At 44.4% G+C, this 27743-nt stretch overlaps 1 protein-coding gene across 1 annotated transcript in view; it reads right to left on the minus strand.

Moving 5' to 3' along the window:
- Positions 1 to 8482: 8482 nt before the first annotated feature.
- AKAP13 (A-kinase anchoring protein 13) overlaps positions 8483 to 27743 on the minus strand; it is a 205591-nt gene continuing 186330 nt past the window's right edge. The window contains exons 23-41 of the mRNA XM_030456754.1: positions 26918 to 27053; positions 26142 to 26254; positions 25687 to 25833; positions 24855 to 25105; positions 24094 to 24219; positions 23872 to 23989; positions 23128 to 23376; positions 20847 to 20923; positions 19244 to 19425; positions 19078 to 19160; positions 18573 to 18752; positions 17719 to 17883; positions 16544 to 16612; positions 15596 to 15666; positions 15028 to 15072; positions 13870 to 13920; positions 13016 to 13465; positions 11351 to 11663; positions 8483 to 10531 (exon numbers count right to left, since the gene is read on the minus strand). Coding sequence (XP_030312614.1) covers positions 10482 to 10531; positions 11351 to 11663; positions 13016 to 13465; positions 13870 to 13920; positions 15028 to 15072; positions 15596 to 15666; positions 16544 to 16612; positions 17719 to 17883; positions 18573 to 18752; positions 19078 to 19160; positions 19244 to 19425; positions 20847 to 20923; positions 23128 to 23376; positions 23872 to 23989; positions 24094 to 24219; positions 24855 to 25105; positions 25687 to 25833; positions 26142 to 26254; positions 26918 to 27053 — 2876 coding nt within the window. The 3' untranslated portion in view covers positions 8483 to 10481. The remainder of the gene's footprint in view (positions 10532 to 11350; positions 11664 to 13015; positions 13466 to 13869; positions 13921 to 15027; positions 15073 to 15595; positions 15667 to 16543; positions 16613 to 17718; positions 17884 to 18572; positions 18753 to 19077; positions 19161 to 19243; positions 19426 to 20846; positions 20924 to 23127; positions 23377 to 23871; positions 23990 to 24093; positions 24220 to 24854; positions 25106 to 25686; positions 25834 to 26141; positions 26255 to 26917; positions 27054 to 27743) is intronic.

Genomic DNA, 27743 nt, shown 5'->3' on the forward strand with positions numbered 1-27743 from the left:
GGGATGGGTGGGAAGCTAGCAGGACCAGACTTCACCCAGACCTAGGTCTCAGGACCTCAATGCCCATGACCTGAACTTCCCTCAGGTACATATGGCTGATACTCCTGTGTCTTATTTAAATGAAACTCATAGTGCCTTGTTGGTTTTTAAGCATGCATTTTCCCAGCCTGACCCCAGCTGCCCTTGAATTAATACTATGGTGTGGTGAACCCCCTACAGGGAATTATCACCTGAGCTCACTCTCCCTTTGTCACTAGAGTCGCTTAAAAACAGTGTAGCTGGTGATTTAATACCTCCGGTGCCTAAGGAAACCCCACATTCATCCAGAGACTGGCTCTGAATGTAATTGGAATGGAGGAGTGTTTTTTCCAAGCCATTCAACATCCTTTCAAATTTATGCATGTCTATACAGAGCACTTATGTCCTTAGCCTGTCATTTTCCCCTGTGTGTTAATGAATACCTCATCATTGCCCGTCCTTGACAAGGTATGTCCCAAGTCAAATTTTTTTCCTATTCCCCATACACCTTCTCCCTTGGGGTAAACCCAACAAGGTTTTGGTCTCTGTAGAATATGAAGGCTCACAAACTATCAACCCTGGAAATGCTGCTGACAAATCAAGTTAAGCTGCTTGGAGCAGGAGAGACCATTACCACCAGCCCCTCACAACCAGCTTGAAATTTAAACTGGGCCTTTTTCCTCTTCCTCCAGTGCAGAGTCAGAGCATGGTGTCCTCTGGGTACAGGCAGCAGTGCTGGGGGAGCCTGCAGCAGGGACTCCTGGTGAGACTGAATAGCATAGACTGAGCTCATTTTTTTCATCTTCCTTACAATCTCCCTTTTCTTTCCATTTCACCACCTCCTTGTTTAACATCATTGACTGTTGTGCAAAGCCATCAACCCTGTCTGCAGCAGTGTGACCTACTTTACCGCGCCATCCTGACTTCCTCGCTGAAATCGCAAGCTCAGAACCCAACCAAGCCATTCAGTATTTCTTGGCTGAATAATAAATCCAATTAGGTGGAAGAAAGCCTGGCTTTCATGCTGTCAGTGCCTGGACATCTCACTTCCCGCTCCCCAGTGTGTTCTGCACCTCTGATGGCCGTGTCTCAGACATCACGCACAAGGACCTCTCTGTATTTGTGTGCCCTTCCTCCAAATGAAGATGGTGGAAGGGTTCAAGAGGCCTGATCCTGCCTATCCGAAGTGTCCTTTTGTTCCTCATGACATCCCTTAGGGATCATGGAGTTCAGAAATCACATAATTCGTGGTTTTTCAGTTCTGGCTCTCTGGAGAAACCCTCTGGAGGAACGGTCCAGGGCCATGCTAGGATGGTACAACTTGTGCTTCCTACAAAAGCTGCTGACATTTTAGCCAGAATGTAATTTTATCACTGATAAAATGCCATCACCACACCTAACCCCAGTCCTTTGGCTAAGGAAACATTGTAACCCTGACCTCCTTGCTCCCTTTACTCTCTTTTTCCATTCCAACAGGGACCCTTCTCCCCACAGCCACCAGCAGGCAGCCAGTCCCTCGCTTTGCTGTAGAGGAGAGCTGTGTTTAAAAGGGACAGGTAGAAACAAAACAAGGAGAAAAAAGGTTAAGATTCACCAAAAAACACCCAAAGGGCCTTCCGGTTTCTAAGTGACCTGGCTGGGTAGGTACAGAGCATCACCTGCTCTGTTGGAGCCCAGCAGCACTGAGGCCCGTGGCATGCTGCTGCCTGGCCCTGCAGCAGGTGCAGGGAGATGGGTGAACACCCATTCCTCCATTTCTGGGTCACTGTCTGGAGGGATCAGACACTCACACGCCACCAGGAGCTGCTTCCCTCAGACTCCTGCCTTCTCCTCACCCTGCTGAATGCCTGTGGCCTCCTGGCTCCCTCCTCGGCCCCCGCCAGCCTTACAGCTGCTCTGGGGCTTCCCACAGGGCGCTGCTAATGACTCACCCCTCCTGCTTGGCTCTAATTAGGCTCCTGTCTAATTAGAATCACTGGAAAGATGGGGCTGGTGAGCAGCAGCTCTTTGCTTGAAAAGGGGTAAGAAAAGAGCGTCTGGAGACGCCGAGCACTGAAGGGAGCGACGCCAGACTGAGGTGAGGGGTCAGGGGGTGTCAGGAACTGGCAGCTGAACTGCATCTGGGCAAGGGATGGGCTGTGAAGAAAGGAGAAAGAAAAGGGGCTTAAATCACACACCCCCTTCCCTGGAGGGTCAGGGAGTGGGGTAACAAACCTCAGCTCCCTCCTGCTGAAGCCTCCAGCCCAGGGGAAGGTTGCTGTTCATAGCCCCGCTCAACAGCTCCAGCAGGAGGGAGAGGGGGTGAGGGCTGCGTGGTCAGAGAGGTGATGGGAGCCAGGCCCAAACCTGTGGAATCCTTTCCCAAGAAACCTTAGATCCAAGCGCAGGATCCTGCAGCAAAGCTGTGGCCTGGGGTATTTCAAGGGTGGTGAAGATAGCTTTTGTTTTTTTACAGGGCTACCCACTGGGTCTGCCCATCCCTGTGAAGGCTGAAGGTGCTCACACATATCAGTTGCTACTGTCAAGTATTATTTTCCCCTTAATTTAAACATGTTCCAACCCCAAACAAAACAACATACTGCAGTGTTCAACATCCTCTTTAACTAATTAACAAAACCCAGGTGCCTTCTATGGCAAAGGTAAGCCATTATTTACAGTTCACCTTGCATCTGATGACAAGGCATCTCACTCACTCACTGAACTAATTAGGGTTTTGCTTTTCCTTCTCTTACTAAAACCTCCATGAATGAGCAGCCTGTCTACAAGCCTCAGCCCAGCTCACACCTGTGTTCTCCCAGACCTCCAGTTTCTCACCTTGGAGCCAGCACCAAGGCTGAACCCAGCAAGGGCAGGAAAGGGACAAAACACATAATGCATTAAAAGCTTAAAGGTGTCACTAAACTATCATGTACCAAGGCCACCCTATACCTGTCAGTGCTCCTTTTAAATCCTTTCTAAACACTGTCAGGTGAAGGTACCAGTGAAAATTCAACCACATCCAGAAGACTCACCATGTGGCCTTTTGAATGAGCAATCTTTTGAATGAGCAATCTTTTGCTCTACCCCTTTATTGGTAAGGAGAAGCCTGGACTGAGCAAAAAGCCCAAGATGCTCAGAAACAAACCAGTTGCTTCAGAACAATCTAAAATAATTGACCAATATGGTCTGGGCAGAACATCTGTTTCATGTCATATAGACTCACCAAGTCATCAGCTCTGAGCAGTCTGAAGACAAAACTGTGGAAAGCTGGTTCTAAATACTCAAATTGCCACAGGGAGGTGGCCTGGTGAGGTGGGGTCCTTCTTTTCCTCCTCTGCTTAAAGGCAATTTGCATTGCCATGCCCAGGTGCCCCTCTGTCCTGTGGAACCTGGGGTGGTTTGGTTTGTGCTGTGCAGGACTTGAGAAGATCACACTGCCTGGTTTTGCTCTGCAACCCAGCCTTTCCTTGGCAAGATTCAGCAGGTTTGTTTCTTCTACACATTACTTGTTATCAGTAAATATGCTCTTCTTCTTCCAGTGGCCAATGCCTGTTCTACCTCAGCAGCCTGGTACACCAGCACTGTCAGCAGCAGCAGTGCTGCCAGCAGCTGAAGCCGCCGTTGTTTTGCCACAGCAATGGAAGGGCTTGAGGTAACCCAAATGGTGCTTTTGTTGGGTTTCCAAGGCTGCAGAGCCAAGAGGGGCCACAGGGAAAGGTGCTCTTCAACTGCCCTACACAGGAGCCGATGGCTCGGTGAAAGCTTTTAATTTGCTTTGGTAAATAGGCGAGCTGGGACGAATGAGAACGCAAATAAAAAGAGGAGTACTGAGCAGCCGTCAAGATAAATGAGCTCTTTCATCTCCTATCTCATAGGCAGGGAGCTGCCTGTCTTGGAGCAAGCACTGCGTGACAGGGCATGGGTTTGGTTTCATTGCCACGATCCAGCTTTTTAGAACAGCTTGTACAACACAGATGTGAGGAGAGGGAAAACACGTCACACACTGCTGGCTGACAGGGCACAGCAGGGCAGGGTGGCTGTTCCCAGCACCTGCTAAGAAACAACCCAACCCTGCCAAGCTGTGCTCGTGTCCATGACCTGAAGGCTTTGATCAATATGTCTGATCCTCCTCTCCTACCTCACCCCTGAAGACAAATGGAAGATGAAAAATTAGCAGTTCCTCTGCCTGAATATGCAGAGGACAGCAGCTCCTCTCTGTGCCTTCTGCCTAGGGAGGGGATGCTCAAGGCTCATTGCAGCACCAGCAGTGCAGGAGCAGCTGCTGTGATCGTTTTTACAGGTGCAAGAAAGTGATGGTGGAGAAAGTTCAGCCCTAGTGGCTCTCTGTGCTGGCTCCTCACTGTGCTGTGAGCAAGCTCTGCTCCAGCTCTGTACTTCTGGCACCCTCTTCTGCCTGGACTGCTGCCTGCAGGGACTGGGAACACGCTGTACCTTCACCTCCCCAGGCAAGAGGAATGACCTAGAGGCTGACTGCAGCGTTCCTGTGGGCCTCCTCCTGCAGGGAAGGTGGAAATAGATGAAACACACAGAGCATGGTGGGTGCAAACATCCCTCTTTCTCTCCCCATGCCCACAGTGAGGTGTAGCATCTCTAGTTCTCTCAGCCAAATTAGAGAAGGCCCTCCTCTTGTCTAGGGTGTAGCAGAGAAGCAGAACTATTTTAGAGGGTAACAGAAACTGTCCTGTAAGAGAGTGCATGCAGCCACCAGGCTGCCATTTATCTCAGCTCATGGAGCCAAAGTGGATGAGATAATTGCTGTGGCACTTCCTCTTCTTGTAAAACTTTGAAAAGCTGTATGTGTGTGGGACCCCCTCCCCAAAGGAGATGACTATCATTATGGCCATATGCCCTTCAGCTAAATGCAAATCTTCTAAGAGAAGGAAAATACATTAGAGTCCAATGGGTGCAGACTGGAATCCAGATGATAAAAGAAATGCAAACATTTGATTACAAGGTAGGGGTAAGGCTACTGATTCAGCCCTGGTATAAGAAAATCAACAACAGAAATACCAAAGGTATGGAATCAAATTGGGTAGAAATCTCAGACTTAAAATCAAATTTATTTAGAGGAAAAAATGACTTTACAAGAGGTTGATGCTGATAACTAAAAGGAAGATAAATAAAAGCTTGTTACAAAACCTAATGGTTTCTGGCAAGTTACAGAAAAACTGAAGAATTTTACAGTCAATAACCTGCTTACTTTTTACATAATTACAAATTAACATACAGCAATTAGGTTTTACCCTCTTTTTTAAAAATTCTTTTTTTTACTTTTATTTTTTTAAAACTTTTTTTTTTTTTTTAATGGGTTCAACATGAAAATGCAGAGCTTTTTTTTTTTCTTTTTTATTTTTGGGAAACAAACCAAAACCAGAGGTATATCAGATTGTTACAATACACCTCCTCAACGCTCTGGGAATTACTCAAGTGCATTCCGTATTAGTACAAAATAAACATCAGGCTAAACTTTAACCATAGGTGAACTGAACTGGAGACAGATTAATTTTTTTTCTTTTCTTTTTTTTTTTTTTTTGAGTCAGTGTATAATATCAATAAAGAAAACAGCAAAATACTTTAGAGCATGGCAAGGATCCTATAGACAGCTTACATACATAGAAAGCTTGTAGCTGTATGCAAAGCAGTGAATGTTCTCCTGTTCCCTCCCTCCCCCCTCCCCTCCAAGCAACAGAAGCTGAATATATTTGGGCAAAGCATCAGTGTCAGTGAAATACATGTGGAAAGAAAGGGCACTGAGCCCTGAGATGGAGGGTGGGAAGGGGGCTAGGGTTACACTTCCCATCACCCAAGAGCACAGGGTGTATGAGATTAAGCCAGTTCAGTTCACCAATCATTAAAATTTAGCTGTATCACCAGATCAGAATCATCAATTGCTGCCCCTTCTGACAAATGAAGCAAGAGTTATGAGCAGCAGGGGAGGTTTTTTTTATTTAAAAGGGTGCCTTAAATTATGTTCAATTCCCAAACCTGGCCAGCAGGCAGAAAAAAATTCCAGATTTCTGGTTAACAAGGAATGTTTGGTGGGATTTTAGCAGATATTTTCCCATGCCCAGTCCTCTCTTGCCCAGTGTCACAGATATTCTGGACAGCTTCCTTGGGATTTGGCACCTGATGAAGCTCTTCTGACTCCAAGGCATTTGGGAGGACTGGACTTGGGTGTTTGAGCAACAGCTTTGAGATACCCTGGTGTCTCAAGGAAGGTGCAAAGATGATCAGACTCTATGGATGCTCTTGCCTTTGAAAGGCAGTACAAATCTGCACAAGCTAATGGCATTATCGTGCTTCTCAGCAGTGGTCAAACTTCAGGAGTCAAAAGTCCACTCAGTGGTAAGAGCTCCCGCCCCAGGGATGGCACCTGGGAGGTCTCCCCATGGCCTGGACAGTAAATAACTTAGTGCACTTTACTTGTTTAGTTCTATCACCCCAAACCTTCTTTGCTCTGCCTTTCTCCAAGAAAAAGGAGGTGGAAGGCAAACCACTGGCAGGACAGCTTGCCAACTGGCAGCAGTACCTGCGGTGAGGAAGGCAATGGTGACGCCAGCATGGGCACTCCTGTGAGATACACCTGAGCCATCAGAAGCCAGCTCCTCTGGTTCTGCCACCCTGTCTGCAGTGGGACTGTAGTCATATTCACACCCACTTTGGTCTAAAAGTAATACAAAAAGCTTGTCCCTTCCTCCTCTCCTGGAGTAAAACCAAACCAGACCAGGAGTATGCCTAAATGCAGCTCGGATTTTGCTGGGGATGCAAAGAGGGGAGCAATGGCAAAGCTGATTGTCTCCATGTAACCAAAATGAAAAGGGACAAGACCAGTTCAATTTAAAGTGCTTTATGGCATCAAACTGATATCAAGTTATGTGTTGAGATGATCACTTCACTTAAAAAAAAAGCCAAGGCCAACTCCACACAACTCCATCAAGTCTCACGCCATTTGCTACAGCTACTCTATCAAGGGTGTACTCTGGCACCACTTCTGTACTTCATTTTGTTCTCCAAATGGGATCAAGGGACTAGCTCTGGGAACCAGATAAAGCATCAGTCTGGGCTGAAGAAATAACTTTCAACGACTGCAGGATGGATGCCAGGTATGGAATTGGAGCAAACGCCTTTTCAAGGCCAGAAAGAGGAAAAGCTTTGGTGCTGTAAAGCTGGGACCATACTCTATCAACCTCTAGGCAACCCACAGGGATCAGAGTGGGAATCCAGCTCTGGGAACCTGTGCCAAACCTTTCCAAAGACAACCTGAGAAGGAGGAAAAATAAAAGGCAAAAGAGACAAAAACAAGCCCTCACCTTCCCAAAGGTGAAAGAAGGAGGAAGCAGTGTGGGAGTAAAGACTTCATTCCAAAAAAGTGAATCATGCAGTTACCAGTAGCATACATCCTCCAGGGACAAAGGTCTGTCCACCAGAATTTAAGACACAAACAGCTTTCATATGCAGTATTTCTAGTCAGAGTATTTCTGATTCACACCCATATTTTCTTTGACAAAGAACCATGGGGACCTTACTGGATCACTTAGGTCACTATTTTCGGTTAGGGCACTGAATACTCATTTAGATTTACACGGGTCAAGCCCAGCAGACTCAGACCTGCTATTCTGGGTCATGTGTCTCCCTTTTGATACCCTTCTCAGAGCCACAGGACATTCCCATGTCATGAACTCAAGATGTGTAGGGACTGGGAAAAAGGAAGAGGGATGGAAAGAAAAGCTCATACTGGCACAGGCTATCACAGACCGAGGGGAACGTTCAGAAATCCCAGGGCCTTGATTTCTGTTTACACAACAGTAGATAAGCCATGCACTGCTATGGTTTCAAAAATTTTCAGCTTGGCACATTCGTTTTTGCAGATATATAAATAGCAGGGCAGAAGTTATTTTCTAAAATTGGTAGGTTTTTAATGAAACCAGAACATGCCTCCTTCAGCTCCTTCCAGGTTCAGCTGCCTGTAACTGCGTGTATCTCCTCAGAGAAGTGACCAGACCTCCATGGCATTGAAAGATGCTCCAGTGCTTTGCTTTTTCCTCCTTTGTGTCCATGAGGTATGAGAAAGCTTACATAAAATATTTAAACAAAGAGACTAACTGATAGGAGGAGTCTTGTCTGAGGTCACTGCTTCTTTTTCCAGACTTTTTTTGGCCCAAAGATGCTCTGCCTTAAAGAAAACTTTCAGTTGAAATTGCTTAACTCTGGCCATAACAAGAGCTGCTGAAGCAGCCCTACCCAAACCTTGGTTTTGTAGGAACCAGGGAAGTAATAACATTTGTTTTACCAATCTCTTGGTAAGGAAGGGAAGGGGGAAAAAAAAAAAAAAAAAAAGAAAGGAAAGAAAAAACCAAGCAACCTCTCCAACCTTCAAACAAAAGCAAAATAAAAAGTAAAAATAAAAAAATAAAATCAAGTAAACTTCTTTTTTAAAAAAGAACTCTTTCAAATAAACAGAAAGATAAATATTTTTGCAAGCCCTGCTTGCAATTAAGAACAAGCACCAAATAATATTAAAAAAAGCAAAATAAAAATAAATCTAAAACCTTTTTGGTTTTTTTCTTCCTTTTTTTTTTTTCTTTCCTTTTTTTTCTGAGTCTTAGTAGTTTAGAGAACTTCAAAAGGAAATGGGTAATTTAGGATTCCTGCACTGACCAAAGCAGAACTGCCTAAGCATCCACCTCACCATTAAGGCTGATGACACTCATCAGTACCAAACTGCTGCAGGTTACCAGACTGGGAGAAGCCAGAGAGCAAATGGAAATCAAACAATAGTGGAAAAAAAATAATAAATTTTTTTTTCAAGTAAAACTGGTAGAAAAGGAAATGCACTTGACAGCTTCAAACTCCAAGCAAAGCCTTGAGCTATTCTGAAGCTGATAGCATCTTGTAACCATTTACAAATCCACTCGGGCAATTCCTCTGAGAGGGTTTGGAAGAACAATAATTTTGGAATAAAATTTGGCTCACTGTGTTTCTCTTCCCCCATGGAATACATCCCGGGATTGAGCAGCTGGACAAACACCTCCCAGGCTGCACAATGAGCCACCCTCAGACCTTCTCCTGCTGATGGTAAAAGGGGGACACATGGGACACATGGAAACAACCTTTCATGCTGGACCTTTGGATCTGTCTGACTGCATTTTTGTCCACAAGAATGTTTTTTCTCCCCAGAAATAGTTAATAACTGCACAGTATTGCGCATGCATAGGGACCAGGAGCCACCTCTTTGGGGTTCACTCTGCTCATTGCACTCAGTCCCCTGACCTGTGGACCTCTCCCTGAAGTGCTGCCATACTGCTGTTGTCTCATTCCTCCTTCGAAATGAGCAAGGGAAGCTGAAAAAAATAAAAAAAAAACCCAGAAGCCCAACAATAACACAAAAAATGGGAAAGAAAAATACAAAAAACAGAACAAAGATCCCTAAAAGTGTGTTTTCAGCCATCTCTCCAAAAAGTCATCAGTCTTGTAAATGAAGGGATGACAAATGCATTTGGAGAACTATATTCTGCCAAAAAAAAAAAAAAAAAAAAAATCATCTTTACTTAGGGGATGTGAAAGAGTAAGCTGGAGGCTCAAACAGATTGCTCAAAAAATGTTGCTCAGAGTTGTTCCCACTTCAACACTGTCTGTTCTGACTCCCTGGGGTTGCCTTACAAGCCTACTAAATTTCTCTTTTCTGCATCATTTTAAGTATACCCAAAGATCTTCTGCTTGGTTCTGGAAACAGTTTCACATTTAAATCCTCTGACCCATGGACATCTTTGCAAATTACACTGTGGGGTTTTTTTTTCCTCTGAATTTTTGTTTTGAATGCTGTTACTGCTTCCTGGTATAAGGTACTTTTCCGAAACCACACAGCCCATACTGGGGCATGCAGGTTAATGGTGTTACAACTGGAGCAGTATGGGCAAGATATTTAATATCTACAGGCTCCCTGAAAGTCATCAGGTAACATCTATCCCCACTGGCCGAGCTAAGCTTGGCTGTGCAGACTGTGAGCATATCCCAGTGGATACATAGATACACAGATGTATATATACACTATATCTATATATGCCAGTGTGTACGCACCATTTGTAGAGTCCTAATCTTTTGCTAAACACTTGGTTTTTGGTTATGTTCCCCAGAAAAGGGGAATTTGAAGGCACAGATCCCTTAAGGCTATGTTCTCTCACCCTTGAGCCGTCAGAAGAAACAGAAAACATCTATCCCAATCCATTGAACCCAAGATTTGCACAGAGAGATGGTTCTCTATTTGCTGTGCAGTCAGTCTCTGCAGTGAGAATTCACACAAAACCACAAGAGAGGCCCCTTCCCACCACATGGCAGACTTCATAACATGTTTTATCTGAAACTTCCAGATGCTTGTCAGATGCAGGCCCAGCAATGTGCTGTGGAGTGGGCAGGGAGATGTCCACTGTAGCAATGCCAAGAGTGACCAATGGAACCATCTGTGCTCAGCAGAAGATCTCCTCACCCTCTGGAGGTGCTTCTGATGACTGAGAATCTGCAGCACAAAAAAAAAGATGGGCATCACTATGGGAATACAGGAACACTACAAGCAGAGCACAACTCGACATATGTGCAACCCCTGCTGCCTGCCCAATCCATTGAGCACCTTAAAGATGTCCAGTTCTGATGGGCTACCATGAAATGACATCTTGTAATTGCTTCTGTGCACAAGTTGGAAAACATCACTGAGTTAATATGGATAAATATGGGCATCTGAGGGTGTGAAATCAAATCTCATGTGGGTCAGAAGTCTGAGGCAGAAAACTAAGTCCCCAAGGGGATGCAAACCTACCAGAGGAAAAAAAAACCTGCTTTTTTTTTTCAGATCAAGATCTGAATATTCAGATTAAGAAACAAAACAAATTGACTTGAGGTGAAGGAACAGGCCAGCAGAAGGGCTGCAGGTATCACTTCCAAACTACAACAGAGAGCAGCACAGGGGCTGCAAAAGTGAGGAATATCCCATCAGCAGGTCCTGGTAAGCACATGCTATGAAGCAGGACACTTTCCTCCTCAAAGCAGAGCATGCTGAAAAATAAAGTGAGAATCTAGCCTGTGGAGGCTGCTTAGGATGGCACAAGGAAAAGAAGGAGCAGGGAACAGAGTGCATCCTGTGACCAAGCCCAGGTGCTGCAGAACAGGCAGTACAGCCCACAGAAGACCCCTTCAAGCTGGGAACCCTACTCATTGCAGCTGATCTTCCCCAAACCTGTGTTACCATCCACATTCAAGGCTGGATTTTGTGGCTTCCACATGTTCATTGGCTGGAGGGACTGACCCTGAAAACACACCTATGACTTCCCCTGACACTCACCAGACTGTTGGGAGCGATGTCCCCTGCCCTTTTTCTTCTTTTCCTTCTTCTCCTTTGGTTTGGCTAAACTGAAGAGGCGGGTAGGCATCTGGGGCTGGTCCTCAGCTGCCTTGTTAGTCTGGTTTGTTGTGCTAAGCAAATGGAAAGTGCTTTTCTCTTTGTGTGTCCTTGAAAGACTGTTCCTTTTGGGGGAGACAGACAGTTCTGCATCAAAGTGCCCTTGTTTAGGAAGGGAAGGGCTCTTCTGCTTGGAGGAGTCATCGATGCTGGACTGGGAAGGGACTCTTCCAAGTTTCTCATGTAGATTTGAAACCTATAAAGGAAGAGAAAAGTGTTTTATCTGGCATGAAAGAGGCTAGCAGAGAACCTGGATAGGGCAGGTGTGTCCCAGACCACTCATGGAGACTAAGACAGGTGTTTTAGGAACACCCAGTACATTCCCCAGCTGAAAAGTGGTCCCCATCCAGGCAAAGCAATGAGAAGAGAAGCCCTCTCTGTTTAAGACAAAGAAACGAAACATATAAAGAGTAACACTCTAGTACCTTTTGCTCCTACATGTATTATGCTATGTATCAACAAGCCAAGGGCAAATATTCTCTAAGATCTCAGTACCAAGACTCACCCTGTATCGTTTGTGCACACAGAGGGTGGCAGGAGGCCAAGGAGAAGTGTGCCTCTCCAGCAGGGGAACACCAGCACACACCACCCGAGCGGCATGTGTCAAAGGAAGCCTTCCCAAGCAAAAGATGAAAGCAAAAACATTTTTCCTTTTTGTTTTTTGCCTTTTTTTTTTTTCCCCCCTCTCCTCTTTTTTCCCTAACGGCTGTCTCAGGATATAATTGAGCCTGCACATTCAAAGGGAAGATCAAAACAACAGCTCAACAAAGCCTGACCAAACCCTCTATTAATAGCTCTGAAATGTCATTAAGATACCTGCCTCAAAAAGGTGCTTCCTTCTCCTGATCCCCCCGGCCTCGTAGTTATTTATGTCTCTGCCTCTCCCACAGCATCTCTATTCTTTGGATGTCTCTATGTACTTAATGCTGGAACAGCTTCACTGTGTGCTTGGAAAACTTCTGGCCCGATGAGGAACCAGGGTGGGAGGGAGCAAGCCTTCCTCTGATGATTTGCTTTTCAGAGCTCACTGCTGAGCTCTGCAATTAGTCCATTCAGGCACCCAAAATCATTTCCATTCTGAAATCCAACATTTTTAAACTCATTTTGCTGCAGCTCTAAACAAATTACGTTCAGAATTACCGTGTTGCAAACAAATGATCAACAACAGGCTTAAGGTTCAAATTCAGCCCAATTTTTGCCAACAAATGCTTGCTCTCCTCAGCTAGACTGCTGCACAGTTATAAAAAAATGAACCCCAGCTACCTGAAAAATGCACAAAGCAGGGTTTGCCAGACCCCAGAAGCCTCTTGTGGCAAAGCTGGGGACCTTTCCTCACTGAGGCATGACTAGACTGCAGGTGCCCAGGGTCTCTTTAGGGCAGGGACAATTCCCATCATCATGTGGCAAGGAAAGAACCAGTTTTAAATACCAGGTCCTCAGTGTCCTCTGCTGGGCTGGCACCAGTCTATCACTGCTGGTCCAGGAGCCACCTAGTAGCTCTCTGCAGGGCAGAGCTACCCCATCAGCCCTGCTCTTAGCAGAATTTACCTGGTTGTGGTCAGGCTCCTGCCGCATTTGAGTTAATCTCTCCATGTCCTGTTTGAACTGGGCTTTCTCCCTCTCCAGCTGCTTCTGTGCCGTACGAAGCCTCTCCAGGTCGAGCTGGTAAGAGGCCTTCTTCACCTGCAGCTCCTCTCTCTCCCGCTCAAGATCCTGCCACCCTCTCTGGACCTGCTCCTCTCTTTGGGCCAAGTGGGCCTCCTGCTCTGCCAGCTCCTTCTCCCGCACTTCCCACTCCTTTTCTCTCTTCCTCCTCTCCTCCTGGTGCTGAGTCTGCTGCTTCTTCAGGTTGGCCAACTCCTGCCGCTGCTTCTCCAGGTTGCGTTGCTTCTCCTGCTCCAGCAGTGAAGTCGGACGGAAGAAGCTTCGGGTCAGAGCCCTCTCACTCAGAGCCAGCTTCTGGTCCTCGATGTAGGTGTCTTGCTGCAGCACAACACCCTAAGAGAAAGGGGACACAAATCACTGCAGTGACCTCTTGAGGGAGAAAAGCTTCATCCATGAAAACCTCAGGGGGGCTGTAACCGGAACCCTTCTTCTCCCACCAAATTCACAGCTCAGCACTGCTGCCTTAGGGCTGGAGCTACCTGGAGGATGCTGGCAGAGCATTTCCCCCTGTCACTTCCCAACTCCAGGTGAGCACCTGCTCACCTAGGCAGCACCTCACTCCTATCGCCTGCCAGCATGCTGCCTGCAAGCCAGCCAGAGGGTATTCAGTGCAGGGATGTGACAAGTAAAAGGGAAGGGAAGGTGGGGAGCAAGCATTAGCGGCTGCTGCTGCTGCCTGGTGGGATGCGCAGCTCGGGCAAGCAGCATGCAAAAGCAAGACGTACAGCCAAGCCTACCTGCAAAGCACTGAGCAGCTTATGGAGGCTGGTAATGGTTTGGAGGACCTGCTGCAAGAGAACAAGAGCATTGCTATTAGATCTCACTGGGTGCCAGGGTATATTAAAGCATCCTCCTTTTCCACTGTGACCCACCGGTGGGTCTGACAAGCTGTAAGGTCATCCCTCTACATGCTTAATTTTCTCACTCTTGGCTTACAATGACTGCATCATCCCCCACAAACACATCCCTAGACATCATATTCCTAACTGGGAGTGCAGCAGGGGAGGAAATGTCTGCAGAAGCACCAAATGGCACAGACACCTCATGGGAACTTCCAGGGTATCTCTGAAAACCATTTCCCCACAGCATCAGCTCGCTCAAGAGCAAGCAAAGTAATTGGAATGAAACCTGACAGCTCAGTGGAAAATCTTCAGGGTGAAAAAGGTAATCTTAAAATTAATGTGGACCATTTGTCCACTCCCATCTGACCCATACAAGTCCCACTGTCATTAGACAGAACAATCTGCAATACAGAAGGCACACAGGTACAGCAGGTGTTTTCATGAAGGCTCTCTAAACAGACAGGTAAATGAGAACACAACGTGTATCAATACAGAGCAAGCTACTTCAGAGCAATGCCCCATCCCTAAATTTATATTTAGCCTAGCTATAAATTTCTCCAAATCTTTCATATCCTAAAATTACTTTAAAGAAGAAAAAACACTGCAGTATTTACAATAGTGGTGTGATAGCCAGTATTAAGAGAACTCCTTCTCATTATGCCATTAATGCTAATTGGCTGTTATGAATGTGTATCAAAGGGAGAATAGAAATCTAATTGCCCCAATTCACTGCACCTGCAACATAAAATTAAACTCCCACTGCCTGCAGATGCACAATAAATATAGCCCTGTGCATCCTAGTGGTAATTAACCCTTGCTGCCTACAATCAGCACATATCATCCTGCTGGCAAGCAGATGACAATCATCAAATTCCCTGTCTCAGTATCCAAGGTTAAGCAAATAAATGACACAGTGGGCTTAGCTTAATGTATTTAAAAGTCTACATGCGCTCTGGCAAATGAAATATTTTCTTCTACATTATCACCTATTGAGATAAATTCACTCACCACTTAAATGAAGGAAAACAGCTGAGCAATGGAATAAATTCTTACCTCATTATTCCTTTTCAACATGAACATCAAATTAGCATTTCCACCCTATAAAAAGATCATGGATTTAAGATGAGGACAAATGAGAAATCACAGCAAATGTGTTCTGAAACTGAACTAATGACAGACATATTAAACCTCCCTCCATCTTCCACTCTGGGAGAATTCATGCATGCTTTTTATGCAGGTTAAAATCATATACAATAATATGTTAATTAGGTATCATTTTGTAGTTATATGATGGATTGATCCAAAGCAAGAATAAGTGCAAGGTTATAGTTGACCTTATAATTTCAATAAAGATGCATAATTAAACACATGCTTCATGTGATCTGCAGACAGATGGCAGATAACCTGTGCCACAAAGGAATACTACTGATTTGCAATGGTTTTCAAGTCAGGATTTTAGCTACAGAGAAGAGTTTCTAACTGCATGCCTTCAATTTTACTTTTATTGTTTTTGAAATCTTATTAGGATACTTCTAATTCAGGCATTTTTCAAGACTTTCTTTGTTACTCTCTTGAAATCTGAACTTGGTGGCAGCAGATAAAAAGACACCCCAAGAGATACCTTCTTTAAAATGCTGTCTGACTCCGTTCTCCGAAGGTCCTGAGCATCATCGCCTTCATCTTTCGCTCCACCTAAGGGAAGAAGCCAGCATTGACACTGGTTATTCAACATTTTAAGCCACAGATGAACTTGCTAATGTCTGAAAAGTTCAATACAGGAAACTCAGATCTTTCACAAAAGGGGACACCAAGCTCTTTAACTAAATGCAGTTGCTCCCGACATACAGAGAACGTGTCAGCACTACCAGAAAAAGTGGATGTGAATTCAGATTAGGATTGACTTTGATTTCAGACAATGTGCTGATGAATTCAGCACACTCCTATTAACGGGGGCTCTGTCTAGCCCCCACACTAATGTCTGCTACCAAAGAATACTTGCTGAGAAGACATGAGGCAGAATAAGAACAGATGGAGAACAACAGCAGTATCACATCAGGATATATTACTGCAGGTAAAATGTCAATGCCTCTCTCCTGGAAGTGCAATTTACAGCTGGGTCAGTGCTGTGCAATACCCCATGTAATTTTATGCTAACAATTTATCCATAACCTTATCAGAAACCTGCACCTTCAAAGGGACACTGGACTTCTCTAAATTTTCCCTGGATGGGTCAATATCAGTGCTCCTGAGCAGGACTGAACTGACTTGTGAGGCCAAGAAGGGTTCAGCCCTCCACCTGTGCTGTTCTTCTGCTCTCAGGCAGCCAAAGAGTCCCACAGTCCCCTAGGTTTTGCCAAGACTCTTGCTTTCCCCTTGCCAGCTGACAGGCAGCCTATGGGGAAAACCCCCACCTGCACTGGCAACCTCCCTGTGGCCACACTTAATGATAAACAACTTTACATACACCTGTACCTGCAGCAAGGTGAAGGACACCACCCTCTCCTCCCACCACCCCCAAGGCAGGCTTTGCTATTAATAAAAGCTGACTCTCAAAGTCCTCCTAACAGACCTTCTCTCCTGCGCCACGTCCTGGGACCTTCCACCTCTTTGCAGGAGGAAACACCTCCCTTCTGCTTTGCTGGAGGGGAGAATGAAGGGGAGTCAGGTTATAAGCCTTGCCCAAGGTTGCACAGGTTGTGAACAGAAGAACTGGAGATGAAAGCCAAGTTTAATGCCTCCTGGCCTCCAGCTGAACAAACAGGCCCCGCATTCTTTTCCTGAATTCTCCCAAGACCCTGCAACTATTGAATTACAATCTAATTCAAAAGAGGACATTTCTACAGAAAACGCAGAGCTGGGCAACGAACAGCCTGAGCCTGTCCCATTCATCACTGCAACAGAGGCACCACCCTAAACAAACTCCTTCAGTGTGAATATATTTGTCATTATGATGACAAGGTCTGCGGAGGGCTTTGCAGCTTTCCAACAGTGCTGGGAAAACCTCTACATACTTCTCATGTCTGACTGTCTGGAGCTAACACTGCTCCTTTAATACAGAAGGTCAGACAAGGTCCAACATCCCAGTGCTGAGACAGACACTAGCACAGCAAAACTGGCTGTATTGGGAGGATGAGTGAGACCACAGAGAAAGGAATTTGAGGACAGGGAAGTTTCTGATGACTTGGCCAAAGAAAGAGAGGGTTGGGAAGCAGCCAACTATGCAGCTGAAATAAATATTCACACATTTGTTTGGGAGAGACTTAATTGCAGGAATCACACACACAACTCTATGTGGAGCACAAATGCATAGAGAGCAGAGCCAAGGGAGAAGGTGCTCCAGCAATATCCTCATCCATTTGCAAATGCAACAGTACCAGGCTCCTGCTGGAAGATAACTGGAAAATGAAGAACAGAGCTCCAAAGATAATAAGAGCATCAAACCCCCTATCTACTAAGAAGCAAAATACTTTCATGTGTTGTCTATGTAAAGAAGGAAAGAGGATTTAAAGAGAACACAAAGAGAGGGGAGCGAGGAGTTGAGTTGTTTAATCTTCATGTAGCCACAGGTTCTCAACAACCTGTGCACAGGCTTTTTTCCTGATCTGTTATTTTATCTATCAAAAATTACCGGAGAGGTGTTGGAAAACCAAAATCACCAGCTGCTGGAGCTCTTCTAGAACAAGGAGATACTATTACATTATGCTTTAGTAACAAATGCTGATGTGCACACACATTATTACTCACACTTGGAGGCATTCATCTGATGACTGTCAAATCCTCCAAAAGTTTCTGCCCTTCTAGGGAGTGAGATGGGGCCAACTCCTCCTTCTTGTTCCATGGCAGTGCTACTGACCTGCTGCCCCAGGGCAGTGCCCAGGCTCCTGTTCACCAGGTCTTGCAGCAGTTCAACTGATAAAAAGCAACAATACCTCAGTTAAAGGTCACTTCAGGCTTCCAAGCTATTTTCATCCTTATGTGAACTTCAGTATAATAAGAAATCATGTTTCTGTGACAATGATAAGAACAGTATGCATTCCCCCAGCAAAATCTCAGTTTGTCTGACCATAAAGTCCAATTCCTGGAACTCTGCATAAGTTTGCACCTTCTTCTCTTCCTTCAGGCAAACCTGGTTTGCTTTGAAAACAGCACTGAGTAATTTTTAGCTTCTCCAAAAATCACACCAGAAAGCTGGTCAAGTTTCCATCTACACTTGGATTTTTCAACAGACTTCCTTGTCCCTTGCTTGCTGGAATCTGTCCCTTCTCACACCTTGCTGAGACCAAAGCACGGAAAAACCTGGGTATTCCAAATTTCAGCCCTGGATAAATCCCGTGCTGCTCTTGACCCCAGTGCACAGTTGTTCTACCTGCTGCCTTATTTTCTACTTTTTCAACAGCCACCAATATTGGCTTAATTCCCTGATTCTCATTACCTGTCCCTGAGACAATACCAGGAGTAGCAATATCTCTGTATCTACAATCTGCTATTGTAACAAAGAGAACTTCTCTTGCAAAACTGGTGCTTGAGGACTGATAGCTTCCCTGCAGGTGGGTGTAGCACTGGTTACTGTAATTAACATGTCATGCTGACTTGCTCACCTTCATTTATTGCAGTTTTCATAATGGCCTCTCCTTTTGGTGCCTCTTCTGTGTTGGCTCTGAAGAGCAGCCTGGACCCTGGCATGTCTTCTTGCACAGAGCTGTCTGCCATGTCCCTGAAGATTTTAGCCTTCTCTTCCAGCAAGAGGAGGATCTGCTTATCCTTCTGCTGAAGTTGTTCTGTGGGGGTGAACGGAAAACAGATGAAGGCAGAAAATAAAAGCGCCAAGGAAACAGCGGTTCCTGAAATATTAGCCCCATCTAGTGGAGCCTGATGATACAACCGTGCCCTGTGCAATCCTGCAAAGCAACGGCCAGGAGGCTCAGAAAAAAATAATTCAAGGAAGGTGAGGTGCAAACAAGGATTGCAATTATTTGCCTGATACAGGACTCTCACTCATCTGAAAAAAAATCATAGCTCAACCAAAAAAATCTTACACAACAATTCCTGTAATTTTGTTTAAAAAAAAAACTACTCCCAGCTCTGTCCCAGGCTGGTTTTTACCTTTCAGTCCTCTCACTTTCGCATCCGACACTTTCTTTTCAAACTCAGACTCACACGGGACTCCTTCATCTTCATCCTTATCCCTGAATGAAAAAGATATCTCAGTTACTACCAGAACATGACCATGTGCATTACGTGCCTTGCAAGAACAAGCCTGGTAGCTTACATGGTGTTCATTGTGTCTTGGATGATTTGTATCCAGCCGTTACGCTCTTCTTTGGAGCTGGCATGGACTTCCACCATTTCAGGATCTTTTACACCCATACTGATCAGGAATAACCCTTTCTCTTCATGAGCCACTTCTCGTACAATCAACTTCTTCAGAGATATTACAGTGGATTTCTGGTCCTATGAGTGGAAAGAAAGATGAATAAACAGATGAGGGAAGGTGAACAGTATTGGTTCCCAAATGCAAACTAGCACTGAAAAGGTCCCAATAGCCATACTGCTACCTCTCTCAGGTTACAAACATTCTCTGAACCTATTGGCTAATAATAAAACCAATTTAATTAAGTCTAAGAACAGGGCGGGGCTTGCTTTCCCCCATCAATCCAGTAGGAAAATCAATTTTACCATGTTCCGTTTCAACACAGAATTAATTTAAAAGTGACTGTGGTTTAGGGAACTCCGCCATATTTTGCTCCAACTCCAGCAGCCCTTTGATCTTGTCTCCTCCTGCCCTCATTCTCTCTGTCATTCATATCACAGCTCCTTAAACTTAGCTCAGCTTGCTAGCACCAACTTCACACACATCATCTTTGCTATCTCTCAGGGGTAACATCTTGTTCCCAAATTCCACGAAACTCCTGCTGATCTCAGAAGCTGCAAGCTGACTCTTACAATGGGCAAGACTTGTGTGTAAGATGACATTGATTGTATGCCATGGTCTCTGTGTAATAAACCTCCTCCTTAAACCATCTGCATCACCTGTGTCATCAGCATGTGAGTCAGCCTCTTTGTGCCTTTTACAGGATGCTAAATTGGGGTGGATCTGGTAGAGGTTCCTCAGCAGGACTTGTGTGCAAATCAGAATCATAGTATGCACTGGGTTGGAAGGGACCTTTAAAGGTCATCTAGTCACCTCCCCCTGCATAGGGCACCCAGTCTGTGCAGATTATTGGAACTGGAATAACAAATTGTTGGCTTTCAAAATGTTCAAAGGCTGGAAAGGTCACAAGGTTTAGTCAGTCTAGACCATGTCTGCAAGGTACAGCCCTAACAGCCTCAATTAGGTACTAGATTTTCTTTAGTTGCTCAGTGTGCCTAACCCTTTAATGAGGCCTGCCTTCAAAAGATGGTGCTTTTGGTCTTGTGTGTTACAAATATATTCTTCCAATTCCTCTGGCATTTATTTTCAAGTTGTTCTGTGGAATTTACTGTGGTAGCATTTTCCCTTCCCCCATATTAGCTCACAATGCATTTAGGACATTTCTTTCTGCTAAGATTCGTTTTTACAATGTTTGCATTATCCCATTGCCTCCTCCCACCCCAATCACTGCTTCCCTTTGCACAAACTGAAAAGCAGTAAGTGTATCAAGTGACCAGCAGGTTTTCAAGGCCAATTATCAGCTGTGCCAAGGCACTGCAGAAAGGGGAGGTGGGGCATGTAGGGCATCTTTTCCTATCAAAAATAATGGAGTCTACTCAGCAAACAAAAATGTTGGAAGCAAGCAAACTGTTTAGCAGGCAGTGGCTGGTTCCACTGCACGACACACATCAAGGGTCTCTCACACGAGAAGAGAAAGAATAAAAAAAGGTTGAAGCCTTACCAGTGAGGCAAAGACAAACTTCTGGTCCTTCTCCTGAAGGAATACCAGCATGTCAGAGAGGAGAACAGCCTGGACTTCTGAAATCAAACAAAAAGCATACCAATGAACCATAACCACATAACCCAAAACAGATTTCTTTTAACAACAGCAGCACCAGGGAGCAGTATGGCTGGTATTGCAAATTCAGAATGAACCTTCTGCTTAGCAGGATCAGCTGGCAGCTCCTGGAGATGCCAGGTCAGGTTAGCTCTGAACTGACTTTGCATTACACAGACTACACGAGCACCTGGGAAACCTGCAGGGTTTTTCCTCATCTGTCAAAGTAAGGGTGCTCCTCTGCAGCCATACACTTCCTAGCAGTTAGGACACAGGCAGAAGAGTGTAAGCCAGAGACTCTTACTGAATAGAAGTGCTGTTTTCTCAAATAATCAATATTTTAGCCCACAAGCAAAATATCTGCACAGGAAGTTTTGGGTTTTATGGTTCTCTTGATGAGCGGTTTGTGGAGTGTAAATTATGGTGCAATAACAACGTTTGTCAGCTGCGGTTTCTTTCCCAGGAAATACTGACTTCAGGAGCCACCAATAACTCTGCTCACAGACAAAGACAACTTCTGCTGACTCCAAGGGGAGCCAATAGAGCCTGTGTGAGATGCAGGACCCGGTGTGCTTTCATGGGAGGAGGAAGAAATACATCAAGCCAATAGAGGATTTTAAATCAGAACGCAGCTTTTTCCCAGTGCACAGAAACAGACGTACAGCCTTCCAAGTCTCCTAATAACACATCACAAAGCTGCACAGCAACTGCCCAGTATAACACCCTACCCATAGCCCTCAATACAAAAAGGTTTTGTGTAATGTACTTGGGAAATCTTACGACAGAGAGGAAGTAAACCAAAAAGTTCAATCATGCTGTGTGTAATTCCTTCCGTTCTGTTTTCGGAAGACAGGATCCACACCAAATAAAGTCTCCAAACTTCAGTTAAAGCTGCAAAATGAACTCAAAGCTTTGGGAGCTTTGCAAGAGTCAGCATTTGACTCTGTTCTTTCCTAGCATCTATGCCCTTTGTGAGAAGGGAAATGCTACAAGGCAAAATGGCCTTATACTTGTCTGTGTAAAGCAGCCTGAAGGTATGAGCTAGCTTCTCTTTCCCTGGTCTCAGAGCTCATCTCAGAGCAGAACCTGCATTTGCTGCTTGCACTACAGACACAGGTATGTTTATGTGTTTCTATGCCTGAGATATGGAAACACAGCCTCTACTTATAATAGATGTCACAAGAGAAGCAGAACTTGCTTCATCTGCCATCTAAACTCCATAAATAAAGTCCTGGGTGCCTGGAAACCATCTGTAAACTTCCTATTTCCCAAAACTCAAAATAAATCATATTCTGTGATACCACTGCTTGCCAGCACACCATGGCACCAGGCTACCAGTCCCATTCATGCCCACATACCCTGGTTTAATCAGCTGATGCTGGGAGCAGAGGAAGAAAAGTCCAGGCTTCCTGCATAGCTCTGTGTGCTCTTTCTGCTACTATGGCACCATGGTAGCTGAAGGCTTCCTCAGATCTAATGCTTAACTCAGTAGAGAATTTCAGTTCCCAGCAGACCACATCACCTTTGAAAAAACTATTTCCATCTCATCATAAACAAAAGGCACTTCAAGAAAACATTGGCCAAACAAAAAACAGCTGCAGGGACACCACTGCAGGGACACCAGAGCCTCTCCTGAACAGTTTGTGGCAGCAGCTCAAGAGGTTCAAGAGCAACAAATGCCTGGGTCACCTCTCTGGAGTCCCAGTGAAACCAGGATGATAAAGCCAGGCCTGGGGAGCCCTAAGTGCCTGCTGGTGGGCAGAGTCAGTGGGAAGCTGGGGTTGGGTTTTGGATGCAGCAAGTATTCTTCCTGGAGATGCTGCTCATGTGCATCATGGCACCGAGTTTTGACTGACTGCTCTGGGCAACTGTAGCCCCATCATGTTCTCCTGGCCCAAAGGATCCCCAGCAACCCTGCTCTTTGGATGATGCACCAGAGCTTTCACTGCAACCTCAGCCTTCAGCAGGCAAGCAACCACCAGGAGGACAAGCAGCTGTCACCTCAGAATCAACAGGAGGAACAGGAAATGCTGCAAGGGGAGGTGATTGTATGGCACAGGGAAATCTGCTGTCAAAACCTCTCAAAGCAGATGTATAAATAGAGGCCAGAGACAGAAATCTGAGGACTAATCCTAGAGCCAGAGACGGTGAGCTTTATCCTCCCCCCAGAAGTTAAAAGCCTTACCTTTTAACCGTCCAGTTGCACTTTTTAGTGACACAGGCCCATCTCGGATGAGCTTCCGATGCCTCAAGTCCTCTTTTGCAAACATCTGGCCACTCTTCATCCTCATGATGGACTTGCTGTCTGTCCGGTTATAAATCTCAGCAAGACGCATTTTCTTTTCATAATTGCTGACTTTACTGTTGACTGCAGCAATCACATCTTTAACGAGGTTTAATGACTGAGTCAAGTCTTCGTGTTCCACTTCATTTTCTTTGATCAGAAAGAGAAATACCTCAATTTCACTTCATCCTTATGGACTTCTGGATTTTACTTCCTTCCTCTTCTCCCTCCCAAATTCCCACATTATAACTTCTTAATGCTTTCATGAGACAGGATGGATTTTTCCTCTTTAAGGAGAGTTTAACAAAACCTTTCAGATATATGATTGAGGACTATTCCTGTCTACTTTTTATATGAGACAGTACAGATGAAATAGACAAATTACCCAGATATTTTAGCCATTAAAAAAAAAAAGCAAGCTGAGAGGCTTGCAACTAAGCATGTTGTTCCATAATTAGCTACAGAAAGACTTGTAACAACTAACTCAAGAAGCCCAAATAGCTTATCCTAAATGGAGATATGAAAATGAGTTCTCTCATTACAGTTGTGTGAGACAATAATGACTAATTACTTGGTATTCTAAGAAAATATGTTTCAGCTGACAATAAACAAATACATGCTTAGAAGAGAGTAATCAGTCCCTACCTTTGGTGTACTGCAGTATCCTTTGTAAAAGGACTGGGTACTTTGTGATTCTCTGAGTTACCAACAAAATACATTCTGAAATCCCAAGTCTCCTCACCAGGGAGCTGCTCATTTTTTTCTGAGGAACAAAGATGAAAATTTCATTTTTGGAGTAAAATGCTCACCAGAGTGCAGGAAGGACTTCCTCTTTCCCTTGACTCTGTCTGTTCTATTAGATCCTACCTTGACAAATGCCTGAAACCGTTTGTCCTTTGAGTAGAGGTCTTTGAAGTTATTTACTGCCTCATTGTGATGCCCACAGAATTTGCCATATGTTTTCTTCATTCGCTCAGCACTCTCACCAGAGAACTGTAAGACATGAGACACAGAGGTCAAATTTGCTCTGAGGTCCTGGTGTGAATATCCCAAGCAGTGCCTGCCAGTCTTGCAGGAGAACTTGATGAAATCAAAGTATTCCAAAGCATCCTCAACCAAGGAATTACACCTCTAGAAAGTGAAGAGCTGTGTTCACATAGTGCAAAATTTTCACTGTGTTCACACAAGGCAAAATTTAGGATTCTACCTCACAAGGCTTAAGAGCCAACAACAAAAAAGTCAAGACAAAAAGAAGGGAGAAAGTGCAGATTAAGAAAACTAAATGACTCACCCAGTGTTAAATAGCAGATCAGTAACACAGCCAAGAAACACACTGGGCACATTTTGCTGGCGGCTGCTGCCTACCCTCCAGGTTATGGTCAAATCATTCTGTGCCTATCAGGGAATGCTTCCCTCCCTCCCCAAATCAACTAAATTAATTTTCATCATTAGACTTTACTCTGAAAGAACAAAATGTGCTTCAAAAAGCAAAGGCAGAGATTTTTACTTGTCTGGAGACTGAAGGTGCCATCAAGCTGTGATTATCTAACAGGCATAAACAGGAGGGAAGGAAGAGTGCCTGGTTTCCAGCTGTGCTCTCAGAAGTACAAGCATTTTCCAGCACTTACTTGATTCACTAGGATGTCACCTATCCTTGTGATAACAAAGTTCTTTTCACTTTTATCTGCCAGTGACTCCTTCTTCCTTTCCAGAATCCGCTGGAAAAATTGACTGTGCATTTGCAGCAAGTTTTCTAGACAAGGAAAGATCTTGTCCACGACTTGTTGATCATACTGCAGCTCCTGTAACATCCCTGCACTGTATACATCGTTCATGATCTTCAGGGTACGGACATGATGCATTTCTGTCTGCATTAGCTCTGTGTAGGACAAGGATAAGGTCAAAACCAAGGTCAGTGTAGAGAAAGTGGGTGCACAGTACCAGGAAACACTGCTGTTAAAAAGCTCTTCCACAAATGGGCTTTTCTAAGTGGCTTCAGAAAATTTCATGTCAGGTATTGAAGCATCAATCAGTAGTTTTCATGTGTGGGAGAAATAGAGGGAAAAGGACATCTATTAAAGGCAGCTCGCTCTTATCCTATTGACATTGCTGCTGAAGTCTGAATCTTCAGCACTGCTATCTGCTCCTTCCTAACACCTCACCAGTAGACAAAATGAGAAGAGGCAACTTCTGGGCTTTTTTGTGTGTGTTTGCTTTGTCTTTGTTGTTTTTTGTTTTGGGTTGGTTAGGGTTTTTTTGATGTCTTCCAGATAGGTGGAAGGCAGGAAAAAAAGCTTTCACAGAAGACATTATGTTTCTAAAAAACTTCAAGAATGAAACTTTAGATTCTGAGGAAACACAGTCATATTCACTGACCTAAAGGTTCCCAAATCCATGCATGTGAGTACACCAAGCAGCTATCTAAAATGAGTGACAAACTGAGATGCAGGTGTCTCTCACCATAAATGACATCTTGCCGTTTGACAACATCTTTGTTTTGCTGCTGGAGGAACTTGCTGTCCACTACTTGGCTCCAGGACTCTGCCTCCAGCTGCTTGGAATCCAGTTCCAGGTCTCCCATCAGCTGTCCTTCATTCATGTCTGCACCTTGACAAATCAATGTAAGGGCCATTAAGTTACTGGTACCTTGTCTCATTTGGAATTCCTATCTCTTCATTTAGGTTTAGCCTTTCTCTGTCATACCACAGACATAACACACATTTTCTTTTACTGGCACAAAAATTATCATATGGAGATAAATTTATTAGCCACAGCTTTGGCAAGAAATCCTCAAATGAAAGATGAGGGCCAGGGAGAAGATCCAGTCTGTGGTCTGCACAAATACCAGGAAAAAAGGAAAAAGAATGCTGGAAAGAAGTCTCTGGATGGCACCTGTTCCTTCCAGGATCTCTTACCTTCATCAACCAGTGATTCCATGGATTCATTCACCCTGCTGATTTTATGTAAGGAGTCTGTTGACTGTGACAGGAATTTCCAAGTGTGTATTAAGCTGTCATCATTCCCAACTCTGCAGAAGAACACAACAATATAATTGCTGACATCAAAAAACAGTCCATCCAAGAGTCTTTACTGTTAGCTCTGCTAAGGACCAGAAAAAATGGAGTGAAATAAATTTCACCATGAATATCCAGAGCATTCAAAGTATCCAGAACATCTTAGTCCATGCTACTGCCCTGTGTTTAGAATTGCTCAATATGCAGGTAGAGTAGGAACCATAAACTGGATTTTAATCTCTTTCAATTCTGCAATTTATTATGTATAATACAGACCTGAAACACCATTAAGACAGCAGCTCTATGTCCCCAGCACATCATTTTGCACACCAAAGTTCATAATATACCTGAGCTGCCAATGTGAGCTTGCACCATACTCAGCCCAAGGCAAGAAATTTCCTGGAGGCCAGAGCCTCTCAGTGAAGTGGCCTTGAATATAACCAACCCAATGTAGATGTCTCTGAACTCATGCCATGACTAAACTAAGCCAGACAATCTGATTGTGCAGAACAAAAATGATTGTTTTAATATGTAAAAGGGATATTTCTGGTTTTGTAATCCTCTTTAGTACCTTAAACAGATCACAATTCAGAAATTTATTTTTAATGAGAACAAAACGTCTCTGTGCTCACAGTGTCAGATAATACGTGTAGTAACATGCACAGGGAAAACCTTACCCTGCAATGTTCTGTATTGAGACACTTTTTGAAAGTGCTGTTGGCTGCTGTGATCTCCTGTTATTGAATATTGAGGTGACAGTGTTCTCATCAGGAGCAAGAATTGCAGAGCGAGGGCGTTCCTTCTGCTGTGAGCCTGCAAGGGAAGTGTCAGAGAAAAGTCAGCTCCTGCAACTGACCTGCTAACTGCAATGATGATGAAAGAAACCAGGCCCTAGAATTCACTTCCTTTTCTTTCTACAGTCATCACCAGGCCATCTCAGCTGTTAGAAACCACCCTACGAAGGAAAAAGCACAGACTGCTGTGCAGAGCTCATTGCGATGCACTATGCTTAGAGGAAACGTGCACTTGGGAAACTCAATTTGGTTTTATTTGAAAAATCATCACATGCAGCAATCTACTGTGTTGCTTTTTAATTTCCCTGAGGCTATAATTACAGACATCACCCTGCTTCTAGTCAAACTTTTTGAGATAGGTTTCTCTACCAGTATGTATCACAAAGAAATGCTAATCCTTATGCCATTATACTATTGCTTACCTTTAACTAATCTTGTCATGTAATTCCAGATTTTCCCTTCTTCAGATGCCTTTCTGCTTTCTGAAGTGATACCTCTGAATTGCATGAAAAATACACTGTATAGTACAGTGTGATTCTACCTGGTGACCTTCAAGCCGTCACTAAATAAGCTTATCAAATCACAAGCACTACAAAACCCATATGGGCTATTTCATTTGTTTTTTCACCTCAGTCACAGTGTGCAGTGTGCATCCCAGCAAATCCAGGGAAGGTTTGTCAGTATTGCTCCTATTCACTATTAAACTTTC

The sequence above is a fragment of the Calypte anna genome, chromosome 10 (assembly GCF_003957555.1).
Source record: "Calypte anna isolate BGI_N300 chromosome 10, bCalAnn1_v1.p, whole genome shotgun sequence".
NCBI lineage: Eukaryota > Metazoa > Chordata > Aves > Apodiformes > Trochilidae > Calypte > Calypte anna.